The sequence below is a fragment of the Charadrius vociferus genome, unplaced genomic scaffold (genome assembly GCF_000708025.1).
Source record: "Charadrius vociferus isolate BGI_N301 unplaced genomic scaffold, ASM70802v2 scaffold583, whole genome shotgun sequence".
Classification (NCBI taxonomy): Eukaryota; Metazoa; Chordata; class Aves; order Charadriiformes; family Charadriidae; genus Charadrius; species Charadrius vociferus.
Window position 1 is genome coordinate 485,950 of NW_009647690.1, and position 21,390 is coordinate 507,339.

At 45.2% G+C, this 21,390-nt stretch overlaps 1 protein-coding gene across 1 annotated transcript; it reads right to left on the reverse strand.

The window, feature by feature from the left end:
* Nucleotides 1-855: 855 nt before the first annotated feature.
* Nucleotides 856-20,439, reverse strand: BFSP1 (beaded filament structural protein 1, filensin). The gene is made up of 8 exons (XM_009881422.1): nt 19,840-20,439; nt 13,880-13,940; nt 9,580-9,675; nt 8,655-8,747; nt 7,917-8,024; nt 5,338-5,558; nt 3,845-3,930; nt 856-2,220 (listed from the first exon to the last, which is right to left on the reverse strand). The coding sequence occupies exons 1-8, from the start codon at nt 20,208-20,210 to the stop codon at nt 1,274-1,276; spliced, it is 1,983 nt and encodes a 660-aa protein (XP_009879724.1). The 5' UTR covers nt 20,211-20,439; the 3' UTR covers nt 856-1,273.
* Between the last annotated feature and the right edge of the window lie 951 nt (nt 20,440-21,390).

A 21,390-nucleotide genomic window follows, 5' to 3' on the forward strand; every position in this document is an offset into this window, starting at 1 on the left:
CAGAAAGAAAAAGGCGTAACAAACCAAAAGCTGAAATGGAAACGGAGAACTGGGATGGGATGGGATGGGAGAAGGAACGTGTAGCGCACCCAGCCTAGCAAAGCACTTCAGCCTGTACTTTGTACGCCTAAAGTCAAGCTGAGGCCTAAACGATGCACCAGCACTTTACCTAGTGCCCAGTAGTCGCACATACACAAGTGAAGGATTTCTTTTATTTCTTTTTTCCTTTTCTTTTTTTTTTTCCTCTCCGAGTTGAAGATTTCTGGAAGCTGCAAGAAGCTGTTGCGTAAGTATTGCTTTTTGATTTCCCCAGGCACGTGGGAAGGCACCACTTGTTCCAGCAATCCCGTGGAGCTCCATGGGACTGCAGGTGCCTGGGCTGTGGCAGGATCCTGTGGCAGTATTAAACTCCGTAACACGCTACAGTCTGCGGAACTACTTTACTTAACAAGAAAATACCAAAACACACAGTCTTTTGAGTTGGCTGCAGTCTGCTCAAAGGCTCGTTGGCATTCGTAAATACCTTAGTTGCGCTGGTGAAGGACAAATAATGCCTTTAGTATCTTTTATAAAGGTTCTCCCCCACTTTGGTGGAATTTCAAGTTTTATTCTGAGAAGACAGGCAGTAAGAGCGTATTTCAAATACAGAGACTTTGTCTTTAGATCCCAAAAGAGAGGTCTGCCAAGCTCATCTCGACTTCTAGACTGTAAATGAGAGTGATTCGGAATATGTTATTTAACGGGTATCCAGCCCTTCCCCTGGAAAAACTCCTGCACACCGTGCCAGTTGACGTTTACTAGTAGGGACTATTAGTCAACGGTAAAGGCAACACACACCCACAGTGGGTATCTTCAGTAGAAGGCAAAACTTTTATTAAATGAACCAGATGTCACAAGTTAACATTCGCAGCTGTCTGAGAGATGGGGAATCGTACGGCAGCTATAGGAGCAGCAGAGGAATACGCAAATTTGTCCCAGATACTGTGGAAAGGCAGGCAGCTCTGTAATAATAATTACTTTCAACTTGTCCTAATCATGAAAATCAGTTGCATAGGATGTGCCTATTACTTGTTGCCCTGGAGCACTCTAATGGTCGTGGCACCAAAGGTGAGCCTACATCAGACAGAATTGCCACCAAGGTATCAATCTGTTCCATACCAAACAGCAAAAATCTCACTACTGTATCATTCGGTCAGGAAAAAAACACAGTCATTTAATAACTATGCCAGACAAGTTGACTATCAAGGGAGGGGTGCGTGTGTGTGTGTGTCACTTAAGAGCCTTTGTCACCTGGTTTCTTCTTGCTTGTCTTCTCTATCATTGTCTCCACAATCATCGCTGTCTCTTCGTATGTCTGAATTCTGTCATCTGAAAACTTCTCGATGGACTCCACCACCTCCACCTTCTCGTAGCTCATGGAGCCAGGCAAGGCTGTTTCCCTGAACAAAAGGCCCTGCTTATCTTCTCGCTCGTATTCTGTCTCTCGAAGGACTCCTGGCTCAGTTGGGCTTATCAGACCGGGGGAAGGAACGGTCTCAGGCTCAGAGATCTCCGGATACTTTGCAATTTGCTCGATTTTTCCTTTTGTTTTTTTTCCCCATTCAAGCACGTATTCTTTCTCTTCCTCTTTCTGTTTATCTTGGAGTTCAAACTCTTCCCTCCTTTCACAGATATCCACTTTCTCTTTTTCTGATGGTTCAACAGGTTCTGGCAGCTCCGGTATGGGCTCCACCTCACCACCGTTCATCACCTTCCCGTTGCCGGTGGAAACTGTGATCCCTCCCACAGCTGGGGTGGAGGGGGCCAAGATACAAGGTTCTTCATAGCCCTCCTCCCCCGTTACCAGCACATAACGCCCTTTGGGGTGGGCATCGGGTTTAGGCTCTGGTCTCTTGTAGACTCTTATTTTCTCCCTCACAATGTTACACAATTTATCGAAGGCTTTACTTATTTGGGCTCCGTCAGGTACGTCCTCTGGGCCCATTTCTTTTTCATCAAGTTCTAATTCTTCCTGCTCAGGTTCACATGTGACTGAGCCGCCGTGCCTAAACTCCAGCTGATCTTGGTCAAAACCTTCCAGAGTTCTTTCATACGTTCTTTCAGGCGAGAGACCGTCAGTTATGTCTCTAGACATCAGCTCCTTTTTCCTGGCAATTTTCTTGGTCAGAGCTTTTTGTCTGGGCTTGACGCTGGCAATGTCTTGCATGGCCTGGGTGATATCTAGGGGGAAATCAAAACAAAGAGAACAACAAACAGTGCTGAACACAGTCGCTACAAATGCTAGAGCTGCCTCTCACCCTCACCGCTGCCGGTGGAGAGCTGAATGCAGCAGCAAACGCGAGCACAGCTTCCATCAGCACATGGAACAGCCTCTTCCTTTGCCTGGGCCCCCTCGGCCAAGTAGCCATTTTGCATCTGAGGTCGCCACTGCCATGCAGTGCGAGGACAGGACAACTGCGAGTGTAAGAGAGGCGGCTGCACAAAACATTCCCCTATCAGAGCTGCGTTAACGCTCAGTAGCTGAGCTGCTGCAGTCGGGCTCAGCACCTTCCTCCCAGGCACGGTGGCAGGGTTTGGCCCTGTTAACTAGACGGAAAACCTCGTCTCCTAAGGCAGAGCCTAAGGCAGTGCCCAAAGTCAGGCATGGCCTGGAAGTAGGACTAGGTGGAAATAGCTTGTCTGGCTTTTACAACTCCTGCTAGGGTTTAGGGAAGGGGGAAAAAAAACACCACCAAAAGCCCTATTTAAAACTCTTGCTGAATGCAGGGTTGCTGGGTGAGCAGTTCAGGACTGACGGGAAAGGTGAGCGTCACCACCAGCTCTTCCAGTGCTTCTAGAAGAGAGGCTCAGCAGGGGAACGCCTCGGCTTTGTCTCCTTTGTGTGGAGGCAGAAGTTGGTACTGGGAATTATGGGAACAAGGGGACAGACAGGTATTAATCTGCTTTCCCACAGGCAGCCGTTTTCTCCCATGTCACAGTGACAGTAATGCACAGAGAATGCCCTGTTTGCCCTGCAGGTGCTGTTAGAGAGGGGCCAAATCCTCAGCGGGTACAAAACACCACTTTGCCGGGACAGTAGTTATTTACAGCTGCTGAGGATTTGGCCTCAGACATTACAGACCCATTTCATATCAACTGCTCTGGTTCATAGAGCAGTTAGAAACATTACAGCTGCACTCCAAAAAACCCACTCATTTGAAAGTTTATCTCCATTCTCTGGGCAGTTTGTTGTTAGTAAAACCCCAGTGAGCCTTGGATTTAAGCTAGAGTAAATCATCCCAGATATTAGTACCTGCAGGACCTTTCTATAAACCAGCTCTCCTCTTTGCTAAGAGAAGCCTCGCTAGTTTAGTCCTAGCTATTTCCTTGTCACCAGGTTTACAAGCACCCTAATTCTAACACGCAACCATACAACACAGAGGAAACACCACTCAGAGGAAACCACGCCAAAAAAACAGGCCCCAAAACACGTCCTCTGCCTCCTTGCAGCACTCAACACGCCCCGATGCTCTTTGCATGTAACTGTGTGGGCCAACAACTTGCAACAAGTCAGCACAAACCCCTCAGCTCTTTCCACAGTTTCAGGTGCCTTCTGCCTTTGCTCTACTGATTGGCCTACGTAGTAAATTGTAAAAATAAGCAATGAAACTCATTTGCTTGTGGTTTTGCCCTTTGACAGCTCGTCCCAAAGCCAGCTGAGGTAAGCTGAAGTCATTGCATTTACTTAGCAAGCCTGGAGTCAGGCTGTCAGGGCTGGTGTTTGTATGGAAGACAAATGGAAAAACAGCTTAAAATACAATGATGCTGCTCTTGACAGACACAGGAAGACATGTCACAGGTTTACCTCTTCCCCTCGAAGCTTGAGGCTGGACAGGTCTATAGATCTGCGTGAAGAGTGTGACTGGCGTTCCTGCTATAGCAGAGTTTAACCTGCCGGAGAAGACGCGCATCGGTCAGACCTCTCCCCCTCATTTCCATCAAGAGCAAGTGAAATTGCGCAAAATGAAGCATGGAGGTTAAAGAAATGTAGTTCTCTGTGGTGAGGAGTCAAAGAGAATGACGGGAGCCTGTTTCTTGTCCGGGGAAGATCAACGCAGCCACAGCACCTTCGCAGGAGTTAGGCTGGTTTCCACCAGCAGGAGACGTGGGATGCTCCGCTAGGCAAAGTACACCAGTGGTAAAAACCCATAGCAACAGGTTTGTAATTTAGGACAGCACTTTGAAAGGTTGGGAAGATTTTGGATGGGCAAACAGTCAATCCATGCCTACCAGAGGTCAGCAAGAGCTGTAAATGCTGGCCAGTAAAATCTGAAATTTGGTAGTCATTACAATGTTACCTGCATACGCCTGACTTCAGAAGGGCAAGAAGAAAACTGAACAGTCTTCCTTGGAAAACATTTGAGGAGTCAGTGGTATTAAGGGTTAAAAATGAAAACCAAGAGGCTGGCCTATACCCAAACCAGTTACTGTATCTGTGGCCTTTCCAGTCTGCTCTGCCAGAATCTGAGAGAATATTTTGGCCTGTAGGGAGGTTATGCATCCTGGGTAGATATGCAAGAGATGCACATTTTGATATTTGGCGCTGAGAATTACCCTGATCAGATACTCCTAACCAGAACGCATTATCCAAAATGAGACGCTGAAAATTGATGAAACATCTGTTCCCCACATGTGAGATTGACTATTAGTGAGTGTCCTTCCCCTGCCTCTTCTGGACAACCCAGAACAGCAGTTTGGGCGCTCAGGGGTCCGGCCCTGCTGCATCTGCCTGCGCAGGCAAGCACAGGCACTGCTGTGAAAGCTCAGCTCCTTTTCTCCTGTGAGGCTGATGTGACATTAGAGGGAGCCAGTGCTCCTCTGTAAGTTTAAACACAACCCAAATCCCTGGAAATTTCTTATATTCTATCCTTTTTTCTCCCCTTGCCTGAAGAATGGGGTCGCTGTGAGAGTGTTTTGCTTTACAGGGTATTTGCCCCGTCTGAGCCCTGCGAGACCAACCTGCCTGTAACGCCCCAGCAAGCTTTGCTAGCACCCGGCCGTGGAAAGGGTGTTCAGTTTGCTTTCCTGTGCTCCCAACCTCTGTGCACTGATGCCAGGATGCTATATGGAAAAGAGACTGTATGGAAAGGAGAAGCTCAAAATGGCTCTGACCTTTTCCTTGGCAGAGGCTTGACCAGATTTTGCATCTATTGAGATTCCTGTCCCTGGAAATCTACCAGTGAAAGGTGGGAAATGGCCATAGCTTTGGGGACATCAAATGCCCTTAAACATACATTTTTCAAAGGAGATAAAAGAGATCCCTGGCCTCCTTGGGAGAGCCCAGAAATCCAGCCTTACCGGCTGTCCTCGTTCTCGATGATACGCTTGTACCGTTCCAGCTCGTTCTCCAGGGACTGCTGGTAGATCACCAGCTGGCGGCAGTCAGTCGTGTACTTCTCCAAGGTCCTCTCAGCCTCCTCTATCCCCTTCCTAAGGTTTTCAATCTGCTCATTGTAAAGCTGAATTTCATCATCGTAACTCTCCTGGGTGTTTTTAATCGCTTGCTCCAGCATGGTTGTCTGGTAAACAAAATTGGTGGGTGAAAGAAGCAGCTCTGAAGCATCAGCATCCCCGTATTTCAAGGGCAATTAAAGGCAAGACATGTTTAGTTATGACGGGTGAGGCTGTACTGATGAAACACAGCAGCAGTTTCACTGCATTTGTTTTGTTATTCAAAGCCAGTAACTCCCACCCATCCTGCCCCCTTATCTATCCCGAGGATTCTTGGCTCCTTCCCCATGCACGCGAGGCGGGCTGACGTCTCGCTGCATGACCCACAGCTCACCGTGGACAGCCTCCGCAGAGCGGGCAGTGTCTTACGAGGAGAACAAAAGTGCTTAACTGGGAAGATGTGCCAGGAAAAACCTGTTCTTCCTCCACTGTGGACCACGAACCGAAGGTTAAGGAAGGGTCTTTTTTTAAAATAAATAAAAAGTTTCTCTTTTGAATTCAATTCTTTGGCTTTTTTACTTTGGTGACAACAACAACTGCTGTGAAGTCAGGCCTCAATGCCAGTCACTGGAAAGCACATCAACCAGGAGGTGGCGATATGTCCCTTGCAAAAACAAGGGGCAGGAGTTACACATTGGATATTTGGCAGTGTAATCCCACTCTCACTTTCTTCTGCTACTTTTAGCTATTTTTTCTATTTCCTTTATCACTTGGGATTTTTTTTTCCCCTTTTCAAACAGCTTTTAAAGAGATGCACTCACAAAAATGTTAATGGTGCAATAACTGACTAATGGACCCTTTAATAATGGATTTATTTATATATGTTACAGGCAAGATGTTCAAAAAAACCTTTTAAGAGCGTAAATTTAGGACCCAAGTCCCTTGGTATTAGTCTGGTTATACTGCAGTGCACGAGGGGACCAACAGGTTTCCCAGACCCCTTTAGTGTTCAGTGCTCAGAAGGTGGGGTTGATACCCTCTCGGTAACACACTTATCAGGTCCAGAAACGGGAAAGGAAAGAAGCTCCAGGACACCTCAGTCATCAGCTCCTGCCTTCACCATCACAAGCAACCGCGTCATCAACCTCCACTCAAAGTTATTTCACTCTTTAAATGTCAAGGCATGAGAATGAATAGATTAATAAACTCCTTTGAAATGGGACCGGAAGATTTGATTTTGAAACCAGCATGACTAATTCCCCAAAGAGTGCCTCTCTCCGTCTGCCAGCAGGATGATTTTCTCCCCTTTTTTCCATATTGATTCATTATCTCACTTATCACTATATTGATTCTTGCCCTTCACAGAGCGCGCGTGTCCTTTCCACCTGAGCATCAGACATGAGAAAGAGACCAAGGAAAAGACCTGGGGGTAGCACTGTCCCCGAGTGCCCCAGCAAGGAAGTTACATTCAGAAAATTAAGAGCTGCCGCTACAGCTGTCCAGAGGAGTCCAAAATCCCACCAAAAGGTGTTTTATACCAGTATATCACTCCCCCCACCACGGATCAGCAATTCGAGGCACAAAGGAAGCTGTATTTGGGGGGCATAAAGCGGTCATTCTCCACCCCTATCTGCTAAGAAACGTTCACCTGCATGGAGGCAGACCCGCCACTGGCAATTACCTAAGTCTGGTTTCTATTCACTGTGGCCTTTAGCTGCTCCTCTGTCTCCTGCCACCCTCGTCCCTGCACTGCGCACTCGCTCAGAGACACTGGCTGGAGGAAGAAGGTTCATTCACGGTTGGTTTGGCCGGGAGATGGGCAGAAGCAATGAGTGAAAGTCTTGGCCAGTCATTTTCTGCACATCAGGAATGGACAAAAAGCAGGTGGTTTTGGTGCTGGCAGGGTCCAAGCAGAGGAGAGGCCTTGACTTAGTGCTTAGGAGTGACAGGGATGAACACAGGATGCCAAACGCAGCTCGACACCTATTTCAATTTTGATTACCAAGTCTGTCCAGCCCTTCTCACAGCAAGCTCAGCATTGCCTGTGGCGCTGACGGAAAGGACTAGGCAGAACCCTGAAGGTCCCCCGTCATTTTTCACAGAGCCGAATATCAGCCTGAGCTCAGTAAGAAAGCAAGCAAGCAAGATCAGGCCTGTGTGACTTTTCCATCTACGACCTCCTGCTGACTCTATCCTGCAGGAATCCAGCTGCAAAGTGGAAACCTTCTCCCACCAGCTATTCTGATAGGCAAGGACAGCTTTGTTGTGGCTGCAATACCTACAGCCCTCCCTGGCCATCTAAACCCGATGATTTGGGCCACCGAGAGAAAGGGAATGAAACAGCTGGAGAAAAAGGTGGAAAACGAAACTGAAACCACACCTCCAAGTTGACTGAGTTCACAAGACCCTGTTAAAGACCACATGGCCATAAAAAGAGCAGAATTCACGAGCATTCTAGTTGTGTTTATGGCTAGTTATGGCAGTACCTCTGTCTGCAGTTTGTACTTCTGTGCCTGCAGCTGGCAGAGGATGCTCTTGTATTCCTCCAGCTGGCTCTGCAGAACAGGGATCCTCCTCTCCGCTATCAGTTTTTCCTGGTTGGAAGAAAACAACGTGTGTACAGGAAAGTACGTTTCACTCTTAAAAAGGGCCAAAAGAAATTCTACTACTGGAAATAAACTCTACAGACAAATAGAAAATGACAAAAGCTTTCAGAATAAAAGATACCATGGCAGGACTGTAGAAGTACAGCTTATGCTGAAATTAGACGCTGTAGATACAGCTGGTCGTATCTTCTTCCAGTTAATAAACGTTCCTGGCATAGCCACTCATATTGGTGAGAATCACCAAGTTTTCATCTAGTCGGTAGCAATTTACAAATTTTCACCACATCTCGCCCCTTCAGGACAAGACTTACTCTCTCTCTGTAAGTACTTACATATCCTGCCAGCTCCCCCTCAGACAGGAAGCACAACTACTTCAACTACCTTTGAACTAACCATTTTGAGGGCTAATACATATGCTGGAGTGCACCTGACTAACAATCTCTTTCCTCCTGATCAATTCAGTTTTCCAAAGTTACAGTTATATTCAGTACTTACTCATAGTTGTTGCAGTTGCAGTCTAAACTTGCAGTGGGAGTTAGATGATCTGGGATGCTTTAGAAGTAAACATTGTCTCTTTCTTCCTTAGAGCAGTGGGTGTTTACCAACAGCAATACTTACCTCACATATGCCAGTGGTTATCGGGGACACACGAGGGGTTGTCTGGATGATCTGCTGCAAAACACTGACGTAGGTCTGGATTTCCATAAGGTTCTGTGGTCAAGTAAAAAACATTTTCATCAGAAAATGACCTAGCAATGTGCTCCCTTCGATGTGCTCCACCTTCTGGGGCTAATTCCTAGGTATTTACTTCTTTCAGCATATAAAAGTCCAGTTCATGTTCAGGCTTGGTTTTGGAATGTGGTTTTAGCCCTGAATTTGAGTGCATGTGTGCCAACAGTTTCATTGCGCTGAGGGTACGTTACAGGCATTTGGCTAAGTGACAATATGGTTCACAGTCTTAATTAAAGATTTCACGATTTCCGATTTCACAGGAGATTTTCAAAATGAGAACCACAAATAGCTTTGCATGCGGTCCAAAAAAGTGAGCCTCTTCTTTCAAAAGCAGTGAAGATGGGACAGTGGCCTGATCCCAAGCCTCGCAGCTCTCCCAGGAAGGAGAAGGGGCACTGCATGTGTTAAAAGTCCGCTACAGCTTAATCATACAGCCACAGGTTTATGTGTGTGAATTAACTGGAATGCTCTATCCCAGAAAATTGGGTATCCCCCTCTGATGAAAGCGATAGCTTCTTAGCACAAAATAGAAGAGAGCTTGACCAGCACATTGGGTTGAATCATGGTAACAGGGTAACAAATTCAAGACATGGCTACAGCTGTAGATATTGGGCCCCAAGGGAGTCAATTTGGATGCCTGCAGCCATCCAGCTGTTGTCTCCACTGAAAATATATAGCGCTATATTTACCCACCAAAACACCAATGGGATTTGCTTTCATTTGCCACTGGAGCAGACCATGAAGAAGGGCAAGGCTTCACGCACATCTCTAGAAGGAAGAGCTAAAGAAGATGGCAAATTCAGCCAGTTACCTTCTTGTATCTATCCTTTGTGGCATTAATGTCATCCTGCAGGAATTGGGACTCGATCTGCAGCTCCAGGTTGCACAGCAGTGCTTCATCAGCTTCCTGCAATGCAGAGACAGGTGGCACGGTCAGTACGCATGGCTGACGTGCCCAAACCATAGCAGCCGCTTAGCCATAACACGAGTCATTGTACGTGCATAGCAGCCTGCGTGGAGAATTAAAGCCTGCTGGGAGAAACAAAAGTATTATGAAACCGACAAACAACAGGCACCTTATTCATCGTGTTCTCCCATTGTACACACTGCTTTTCTGCACAAATATAATTTATTATACGCTTTGGCCCTGGCACTGTCAAAATATGTTTACCATATGCTTTATGAATGCTGGGAGTCAAGTAATAGCTGCTGTGAAATATCAGTCTTTGACGCTACAAACTTGCAATGGTGCATGAATCTTTAACAGATGACATCAACAGACTAAGGCATTGATTTCTCTAGTGTTTATGACAGGAGCTGAGGTACCCTGATGCCTTTTTACTAACCCCAGTGAAGAAGCCCTTATTAAAAAAAACAAAACAGGATGGTCCAATGTATTTTCACACCTTTGGGTGCATTCTCAAATATCACAAGTATTTGTCAATTTGGAACCATTTCTAGAAATAAAAATGGCAGATGAGCAAGTCCAGAAAAAAAAATAAATCACTTTGCTGCAGAAATTTCTAATACAATGGGATTTGTGAGGATGAAAGTTCATGATGTCCAACTAATTCAGAGGACAAGGTGTATGACTAGCACCTGATGTCGAAGTACATAGGTATGAGTGGCACTGGTATTTAAATCCAGTGAAATCTCCATTTCTGTTCAAAGGTCTAATTTAGGCATTTCCTATGTTATGTTATTTAATACAAGCCCTTGAATATAGAATATTTTCCATGAAACCTGGCAATATATTTTACAAATATGTAAGCGTGAAGCGAACAGTTTATTCTTCCACTTAATGCATGCCTTCTTGGTTCAGTTTATCATTAACTAATACTATAAAATGTCACCTTTGAGAAAGTATCTTGAAAGCTGTCAGCTGAATCTTCCTTGCAAGTCTAAAAAAGTTGTAGGTTCCTCCGCCAGTTTGCAATTTGCCTCAAGAAAGTCTTAACTTCTGCGTTTAACTCAAGGTGTAAAAAGAAAAAAGGATTTTAAGGTGGCCCTTTAAAATCACCTACGTGCCACTACCAGCTGTGAGTGAGTGGATCACAGGCTGCAAATAAAGGACTGAAATCTGTGGGTGCAGCACATGACTGGTAGAAGGGGATTTTTCTTTTTGCACGTGCACAGCGTGCGCTATTCCAAAAATGTGTAGATGTTAGCTGTCTCATTATGCTGCTGAGCCTCCCAGGCACAGACCTCTCCAGCGGTCTCGCTGCTTTGTGAGACAGCGGCTGATTCAGACACAGCCAGCCTAGCACATTCGGAGCCAGTCATGGGGAATGCCCGCTGCTTTTCTGCACGCCCCTGCCTTCCTATTGAGAGGAAGATCAATGGGACAATGGCAATGTTGGGAGGTTTTGGGGGGGAGCCAAAAAAAGCCCCTGGGCCCCTAGATAATACTGATAAGCAAATATTTTTGCATGTAATAAGCAAAAACAGCGTTCGGCTTTCCAAATGTCTATCCAAAGGGGAAAAATACTTTTGCTTTTATTCCCTGCTTTCGGATAGACCAGCTTCATTGATGATGCTGTATATCAGAACAGTGCAGTGCCTACATACTTTCTTCTGAACTTTGCAGTATTTGCTATTTACTCAACTTCCAAAAAACGATTCTGCTTTAGGTGCTGGTTCTGGAACCAGCACCAGTTCCATGTGCGGAAGTGGCATTTTCATTTACCATGATCCCTTAGATCTCTCCAGAACCACTGTTTGCTGATTTGCCAGACTGATTCTCCATCTGTTGGAAAAGGCATGAGTTTACATCCGCACATGCATGTTTCAGGCTACGTCTTGCACACTGTATAGAAAATCAGCTGCGTTCTCTCTAGCATTTGGTGCCCCAATACAAGGAGCTGCTGCAATGGGGGCAGCCTGGGGCAGCCCAGATGCAGCCTGGGATGAAAAACACTCCCACAGCTCAAGACCTTGTCAGCTATGCTTGAGGTTATCAAATCGATCCACTTTTCTTTAGCCACAGATTGGCTGAGAGGAACCGCGAAGAAGGACCCAGCAGCTCCAGCTACCCCTTAGAAATTATTTGCCTCCACAAATATTTTTTAAGAGCTTGCAGGGTGTTCGAGAGCCCTGGAAAATAGCACTGATGCAGGATATCTAGAGCTCATTGGAGACAGAAATGCTAAACCACACTTTTTTAAAAAATATCACAGAATCATAGAATGGTTTAGGTTGGAAAGGACCTTGAAGATCATCAAGTTCCAACCCCCCCCTACCATAGACAGGGACACCTCCCACTAGACCAGGTTGCCCAAAGATCATCCATGTCATTGATATGACAGTGTTCAAGCAGAACAGCTCCTGCCATTTGTAGCAAGGAAGTAAAAAACAAAGAATTCTATTTAAGCCGCTCGTAATTGTTTCCCAATACAGAAGATGAAGGATAAGCTGTGAAAAATACCACTGGGGAAAGACATAATACAACTTTTCACTCAGATGAAAGCCAGTAGCAAGAGAGGAGGAATCAGGCTTTCTCAATTTCACAGACCTGGTTTGGAAGCTTCCCAAATACGTTAGTAAACTTTTGTCTTTTTTCTGAGTCACATTATTATTACGACTACTAATATTATTATTTCTCCTCCCATGGTATTAGTTCAGGGGAGTGCAGCTTGATGTAAACATTCCTCTTGTTTCACTGTGAATGAAACAAATCAGGAGGTTTTGCGGCTTCTCTTTTGTTTGGAAACCTAATGGGAAGCTGAGGGTCTGTCCTGGGAAGGGCTGACCATACTCTGCAAGGGACTGAGGAGCTTTGAAACCCACCAGACTTCAAGGCTTCAACACAATCAGCATTTTCTCATGCCATGATATCAGTACAAAATATACTTCAATACAGTAGCTGCATTAAAGAAAAAAAGGGGGGGAAGAAGGTACTTAGCAACAAACACATCTTCTCCAGCAGGCCAGTAGGTCGAGGGAGGTCATCCTCCCCCTCTACTCTGCTCTGGTGAGGCCGCATCTGGAATATTGTGTCCAGTTCTGGGCTCCCCAGTTCAAGAAGGACAGGGAACAGCTTGAGAGGGTCCAGCAACGGGTTACAAAGATGATTAGGGGATTGGAACACCTCTCATATGAGGAAAGGATGAGGGACTTGGGTCTCTTCAGGCTAGAGGAAAGAAGATTGAGGGGGGATCTTATTCATGCTTACAAATACTTAAAGGGAGGATGCCAGGGGGATGGGAGCAGTCTTTTTTGAGCGGTGCCCAGTGATAGGACGAGGGGTAATAAGCACGAGCTTGAACATGGGCAGTTCCATCTTAACATGAGAAGGAACTTCTTTACCTTGAGGCTGGCAGAGCACTGGCACAGGCTGCCCAGAGAGGTTGTGGAGTCTCCCACTCTGGAGACATTCCAAACCTGCCTGGACACTGTCCTGTGCAACCTGTTGTAGGTGACCCTGCTCTGGCGGGGGGTGGGGGTTGGACTAGATGATCTCCAGAGGTCCCTTCCAACCCTGACCATTCTGTGATTCCAGTCATATTCTGGACTCTTAGACATGTGTATTGTTTGAATAGTATGACTAATAAATGGGCTCTGTGTGTAGACTCTAATTCACTCAGAGAGAAATTTGTCTTTTGCGTTAAAAAGTGTTAAAAGAGCTAAAAAGATTTATTAAAGGCACCTAAACATGTGCCAGATCTTCAGCAAGGGTTAATGTGCAAAGTTCATATTGGATGTGGAAGAAGCAACATGTATTTCAACTCCAGGTCCCAAAATGAATGCAGAAGCCATTTTCCGATGCTCTAACAGGAGTGTTATGCAGTAGATCCTCCAAGTCCTTGGTCTTACTGAAAAATTAATTAAGTCCTGAGCAGAGCTGAGGCTGTGGGGTGCAGATGGCACACGCTACATGACCAAAATCAGCAGGACTGTACAGAGCAAGGCGCTAGACAGTGCGTACGCACACACTGAGGCTCAGCTGCTTCCACGAGGGGAAGGAGAACTTTTCATCAGTGCATATTGACAAGAAATGTCTTGCTCTGACATTTTATCTTCCCACTGCTTCTTCAAAGCAGCTTGCTGTAGTAAATGAAACCCAAGGAAAAAATTGATAAAAGACCTTTCCTTTTCCATTTTTCCAGGCTTACCTTATTAAGGCGCTCAAGGGTTTCTTTTAGCCTCTGCTGATATTCACGTTCATTTCTATACCTGCAAATACAACAAAGATGAAGTTCAATGGTTCATCCTTCTGCAAACTGCCCTGTCATCTGCTTTATCATGCACAATATATGCTTCACAGTAAAGTAGAATATGAATCTTGAAAGGGCCCAAAAGATTTATTTATGCATTAGCATTATTTTTTTTTGATCCCAGATGATAAGAGTATTGACTCAGAATTGACTAACTTCTTGTTCTCAACTTAAGTAGCAGAGAACAATGGAATACCGCACATTTGCTATCACTTTTTCAGAGAAAACCCAAGAACAGATTATTTACAACAAAACTACATTTGACTGGCATTGGACTACAGTGACAGCCATTCATCAGTGGTTACTATTTGAGTATTTGCTACATTGGCATTTAATGACATTGTACGTGGTTTTCAATTCTACCTGATGTTGTTCAATAAGCATTTTCATGACAGACATATTAAACACAAAGCTTGCAGTTTCACTGTGTATAAATAATATTGTGTTGTGATGCTTTGATGGATCAAGCTTTGTGTCTTCTTCAATGCCAATTTGTATTTTAGCTTGGTCAAAATCACATGCGAGTCTTCGTAAGAACTGCATTTAGCCAACTATTCTTATGCATTTGTAGAATGCCCACCAGTGCTTAATGCGCATGTTCCTCTACTGACTGAAAAATGGATGCGTATCATGTTTATCTTTCATTTGAGGAAATAGCACATATTCTTTAAGAATTAGGGTTCTGTATTTGTATGTTAGATAGAATTTTCTTCTAGAAAATCCTTTTACCAGCAGAGTACAAAACTTCCCAATTGTTGTTTATTGTTGTTTATTCCCTTCCCTAAATAAACTATATATAAAATGTTTAATAGGAGATAGGGTTTAATGAGACCCCATTAAAAAAAAAGTACAGCCAGAAGCATCTTATAGTACAAGGCAATGAGACTTTGCCATCAGTGCTATACAAGTGGCTCATCAAACTCCATCTGCTGCCAGTGCCAAAGTACATAAATACAGTCTATTCCTGTTTATCCCTTTGCATTCCCTAAAACAATGGCGATACAAAGCTCTCGTTCTCTTACTTTCTGTAAGAAACCTCATGGCGGGTGACAAGTTCGCTCTGGTGGTGAATATCCTTCATTTGCAGTACAAGCAATGGACATCAACACCAGCACAAACCCTGGCTGAAATTCAGAATTGAACGTAAGCCCTTGTCTGTCTTCTGAAATCATCAATTCAGCCCAGACATGCTGGTGGCATCTAAGGGACTTCCTCCAGTCAACAGGGAACCTGTCAGTTCCTAGACCGAACAGATCAAGGGTTAAGTTATAATGGTCATGTCAACCTTGCTTCTTTCTTTTTACCTCCTGAAGGATGAACAGCCAACACTATTCTCATCTCTTTCAACACATCTTGGAAAGCTGAAGGGATGGGGTCACTCGTGAACTGAGCAGGACCACAAAGGAAGAACTTGGCAGAACACAGAAATGGACTTAACTTGGTGCTGCGGTTTCCCAACTTTCCCTTCTTTTGAAATCCCATACTATTAACAGGGTTGGTCATTGGTCTGTTTTCGATCCTTACCATGAACAATAAAGAAACAAGTGAAAAGGATGAGGTTTTCTTTCATTATCACTCCTAAAAATTGCTGGGTTGCTTCAGCTGAAGTGCTATTTTCTGACAAAACTAAAACAATATCTTTTTGCCGAATTGTAATAACACAAGGTTCACTTGCAAGGATACAACCAAGAAGAATAATCAGCTTCAACAGCGAGCCTTTGTTTCTGTTGCTTATTAAGTAGCTCACCTCCAACTAATTTTTCTATCTTATAAATTTTGTGTGCAGTTGACAATAAACACTTCATTAACTTAGATGCTTTCTGACAACTGGGCAAGAATGAAGCAGATTATGGCAGCTCGTGAAATCAAATACATAGCTACAATAAAAGGTTGGATTTATACTCTTAGTAATGTACAATCACCCAATACAGTCAGAGCCTAAATCTCAGCCTTCATGTCATTCAGACCTGCTCAAACCTGCCAAGTTGCTAGGTCCTCACTCCAAAATTCTTTCAATGACTGAAATATTCATTCAGCTACACTTTCCTTCACTCCTGAATAACCCAAATACCTGCTGTGTCACTCACCCATAAATCCACCTGGCAGCCTTGAGAGAGATAGTATTGTGCGATTATCCTTTGAAGGAGGATTGCTTTTAAGTGATGTTCAAGGTACTCCAGAAGCTCAGCGCAAAACAGCTAAGGACCTCTTAGAAATGCTTCAGAGACCTCGTGATGCCCTTGTGCCTGCTGAAATGTATCTATGCAAGTGCAATGCCTTACAAATTGCAGCCCTGTTATGCTACAAACTTGATTTCGCTGTTCAAGTCATTAGCTGGACATGTTGAAGAGAGGTCAAGCTTTTCTTAGATGGCTGCTGGTCAGCCTTTCCTGGACCTTAAAAACCATGAGGTTCATCTGCTTCGTTTTTTAAAGAAAAAAAACACCTTCTCATCTAGTCAAGTAGCTTTAGAGGTGCAACAAACCCTTTTGGACTGTTTATAAAAAAAGGGGCATTAATTGTTTTTTGCATAGAGGAAAAGAAGTGAAGTGGAGGGGGCTGCCAAGCTCAAACAAAGGCAGATCAGAGCTTTAAAGGTTCCCATTATCTCACCTCTCTTAGGTGAGTAGCTCTCTGTTAGGGCACTTCCAGATTCACAGGTATTTGTTAAGCCCCTTGAGCCCCACTACAGCTTGGGGCACTGGCCTGGGGAGAGCATGGGGCATGCAGGAGGGCAGCCCACCACTAGGCTTGTCTCTCCACCCAGAAAGCACGGCTCCAGCAGCACTGTAAATCTCTTTTCCCGTTCCCAGCTGATGGACAGGCTGTGCTTGCTCTTAAAAGATGGGGCCCAGGGCAAGGCCCTTTTTATTCAGACCCTGCCTCTGCTGCAGTGAAAGGGCTGGCTGCCCTCCAAAGAGAAAGCAGTCACAATACATCCTAGCGATGCTCAATGGCCAGATACTCAATTTGGTGTCAAGCCTGTACTTTTAATATAAAGAGAAACGCTGCCTCTCTGTTGAACCCTACGGAACTCTTCTAGCGATGTATGAAACCTCTTGGCTTGCCACGAGCCAAGGCTAAACTTTTCTACTACGTTTTTCCTTTTCAGTTTCCCTGAGGCACTTCACTAGCCTTTTCTCAATCAAGGCAGCAGTAATTTGGGTGCCAAAGAGAGTACAAACTGCAAAATACTGGTCCTACAAGGATGATGGACAGGCCAATAATGCTTGTATTTTACACCCTGAAAGCTAGGATGAGCCCCGTGAGGGCTCTGCTCTGCTGATTTATGAGCAGATTGCTACCTGCATTATCAACAAGCTGCTATTGAGCAGCTGACAGCCACGGGGCAAGATTTCGGCAGTCTAAGGAGAGGGTGGAGGGCAGGCAGGACCTCCTCACCTGCAGTAGGATAAAACTCTCCCTAGCACCAGATAAGCAGCAGCAGCACAACTCCTGCGGACAGGGCTTGAAGATTGCTTTACTGACAGACACTAGTTACAGATCCCCTACTGCTCTGCATGTCCCAGCTATCATGTTTTTGGTTCCTCTCATGGGCATTGGGTCTCCACTGTGGTCCCAAAGGGTGTCAGCTCGTCTGAGCATCACCACGCAGAGCAGCTTGGAGAACACAGTGCCAATTGCTGTGTTTAGCGACTTCCAGGGAATCATATTGCATGCAAAACCCACAAGATTAGTAGTGAATTAATTTTAAATGAAACAATTGATTAGCAAGACTTAATTTCTGAAGTTAATTAATCCTGTTCAGTCAAGGGCCCTAAAAAACTGGGTTTCAGCATCTTTCCTAATATCATGGAGAGAGAAATACAGTCCTCTCCCACAGCCAGATGCAACACTGCTATAATAATGATGTTCAATAAAATCAGCATAATTAGCCTTTTTATGAGATGCATCCAAACAATTCCTAGCAATGCTTTTTTTGTAACTTTAAGAGACTCTGTTGGTACAGTCTTAATTATTCATGTTAATGTGAAAAGCTATGAATGTTGCTATAAAGGATTTTAAAATAAATTTTAACTTAAGATTTACTTTTCAATGGTTCATGCACATTTCGTAGTACAGACCCGGTAGTCCCAGGCCCTACTGTATTTAAATATAGCTTTAAAAGGTCTACTTAAACATATAAATCTATTTCCCAAATTGTGAGTGTGAGTAGAATGGGTTGTAAGAGCTAAAATTCTTTGCATTAATGAAGGGCGTAGACATTTGACAGTTAATTGGTACACAACGCTCCACTCTAAGCGATTTTGTTAATCCTAGTGTGCCAAAGTAGATGTTTTATGTTCCAAACTGAAGCAAGAACCCTGTACATTGCTAGTGCAGTGCCAGCAGTGCCTGCTGCCAACTGAGAGCAGAGCAGGTAAGAGAGGTGGTCTTCAGCACTACTGATTTCAGTAGCATGGCAAGGCCCTAATGCATCACAGAAGGTTATTCCTTGCATATTTTGTTAAGACGCATTTATCTATAAGTTTAAGCAGCTGAAATTGTAGCCATCAGGATGGCTTTGAGCTAGAAACAGGGTGAGAAGGCAGAGTACACCGTGTCAGAGCACTGGCCTTGTTTGAACACCCGCAACTCCAAACCCAACCCATTTTTTTCAGGCTCTGAAGAAGCTCTCACATCTGTCTCCAGGTGAAATTCAGCAGCTCCCAAGAGAAAAAAAATAAACCCCAAATTCACTTCTTGATGTAAACTAAAGGCAATTTGCTTAAAAAGCAGCCACTGCTCTTCCATTTTAATTGCCCTGTGCATCTTTGATTTTTAAATTGCAATGTTGTTGGCTTGGACAGAGTCAAAGCTTCCTTTTTACTTTCGTTTATGGCTGCTGAGTAAACACCCCAGGATTGTATGACAAGGTATCACCCATTTTTTCTAAGAAGTCACTAACTATCCCTGTAATGGGTCCTAAATCTCACTTTCAAGATGCACAACCTCCTTTCTCTGCGTGCTTCCCCGCAGGATTTTCAACATCCTGTATTCTTCCCCACCTATTTATAGCTTGCACCCCTAATAAAAAGTAAAATATCTTTGTGGCAGATAGCTAATCCTGCTGCTGAAGAACTATGTAGGCAGTTAATCCACAAACTACTCACGAAGTCTTGTGTAATTAATTGAGCAATACGGCCAACACTACCTGTTGCTGAAGGGAAGGGACCACACGTGTCTGGAGGCACTCATACGCCTCAGCCCCCAAGGCCCCTGCTCTGTCATTTATGGCGCAGTGAGGTTAGAAAGGTGAAGTTAGGGGAAACCTGTTCTTACAGCTGTTGTTTTAGTAGCACGAGCTGGAAATAGCAGGATACAAGGAAGAAGAGGAGGATAATTAGGCAAGTTTCACATACCAGGAAAAAAAAAGTATTTACTTTCTTTTTCTCTCACATCTGTAGGGGCTGACACAGACTGGCCCAGGTACCTCACAGTGCCTGTAAGTAAGAGTTTCCCAGAGATAGTCCACACATTTCAGGAGATGTTTGAAGTTGTGTTACTCTGTGCTGCTCAGACACAAGACTTGCTTTGAGCCATGTGTTTTTTAATTGGGTTATTCCCTCTTGGCAGCTCAGAGCACAATCCTCCTAAAGCTAATGAGCAACAGCAACTCACACGTGCTGTGGTGAGGACCTGCTGCCATGGAAGGGAGAGGGCAATGGCCCTACTAGTAGCAGTGAGACCATGACACGCAGAGCTAGAGCTCCCTAAGTCCTGGCACCTTGCTTTTCACCATGGGCTTACATGCCATCCCTGGCATCACCCGTGCACAAGAAGCAGCCAGTGACACCAAACCCATCTCACCGCAAAGATTAACTATGGAAACAATACCACCCGAACGCAAACCTTACTTGTTGCGGTACTCATCGAGCATGCGCTGGGCGTCCTTCTCCTCTCGCTCCAGCTTGGCTCGGTCGGATGCCAGCTCCCGCATTCGCTGTCGGTTGAACTCGATCTGCCCGGCGAAGGCTTCATCCAAGCCCACCAGCTCATCCATACGCTGGAAGGTCTCCAGCTGCTTGCGCAGGATGGTGTTGCGCTGCTCCAGCACACGCGCCCGGTTGATGTAGCTGGCGAAGCGTGCGTTGAGCTCCTGGAGGTTCTCAAGGCCCCGGGCTTGGGCCAAACTGTCGAATTCAGGGGAGCCTCGCAGCTCATCGTAGGCATCCGACCGCTCGTACTTCTCCTTGCGCACCTCACGGAGGAAACTGCTCCTGTACATGGCTTCAGGGGGGCTGTGCGGTGCCGGTGTCCCCTCTTGCGTGCCTGCCTGTCTCTCCAGTTTGGATCTGAATTATGTCTGGGGGGTTTGGGGAAGAAGAACTGAACATAATCACCCCCCCAGATGATTAGGACTTGTCTCCAGGGCTGTTTGTGGCACTAAAGGCATCATCTGCAGCAGTGAACTAAATAAATCCCAATGGCCCCGCCTTAGGGCTGCCCGTCCAGGCGTCAGCAGTTCAGAGGAGCAGCGGGGGTGTGGGGGGGACGACGGGCTTTTCTTTTCGAGTGTTGCAATTGTGTACAGCCAGAATAAAAGAGAGCAACATCCAGCTTTCACCCGGCGGATTAAAGCATTATCCACGGACAACAAAACGAGTGCTTTGCAGTTTCGGAGGCTGAGCTCAAAGCCTTTCGTAGCTGTGCTGGGGGGGAAAGCTTTGTCCCATGGTGGTGTCCCCAGGGCTGTGCGCAGAGGCCTTCTGCTGAGCCAGGATTTTAGTGTGAGTAGATGGCAGAGCTTCATTTTTGTTATTTCACAGTTTTTCAGTCATTTAGGATGATGGGATGGCGTATAAAAGTCAATGTGACTCCTGCTTCAAGTACAAGATTTGGCCATTTGGTTCTCGCCTCATGCTTCTTCACATCAGCCTTTTCTGCAGGTTATTCCCATGTGGCAGGAGAGGCATCAGAGCAGCAGTGGTACTAAAAGTCCCATGCTTAATAGGGCCTTGTTGAAAGGCCAGTTTCCTTGGGGACAGCTAAGTGCACTGTCCTCTTGTGACTTGGTGGACATACCATATTACCCCATGGGGAGCCACCATCCTTCCTTCCTTCCCTTCACTTCCACCATAATAGAGTCTCATGTGCTCCCTGAGAGGCTTTAATTTATCTGGAAGCGATGGATGTATTTCCTCTAGTACTTTTTCCCCCAGTCTTTCCCTTTACAAAATCCTGTTTCTTGGGCCTGTTCTTCCAGAAGCAGATCTACTCGCCCAGCTGAAAAGCCCAACACCAAGACAGTTCAATGTTGAGATGTCTGTTAATAATTCATTTATGTAAAAGTCACTCTTTCATTTTTTAATGGAGACATCTCATATGAATATTTAAATCACACTTATTGGAACCTTAATGGGGAGAGGCCTCACTGACGGCAAGGGCAGAGGTGAAGAAAGAAGCTG

What these genes read in the sequence shown, in the direction of transcription:
- BFSP1 (XM_009881422.1), bottom strand. Translation starts at nt 20,210, where the DNA reads ATGTACAGGAGCAGTTTCCTCCGTGAGGTGCGCAAGGAGAAGTACGAG. An exon ending in CAAAGGATAGATACAAGAAG is followed by an intron (nt 8,748 to 9,579) that starts GTAACTGGCTGA and finishes ACTTGACCACAG; the next exon opens with AACCTTATGGAAATCCAGAC. An exon ending in ATCGAGAACGAGGACAGCCG is followed by an intron (nt 3,931 to 5,337) that starts GTAAGGCTGGAT and finishes CTTCTCCGGCAG; the next exon opens with GTTAAACTCTGCTATAGCAG.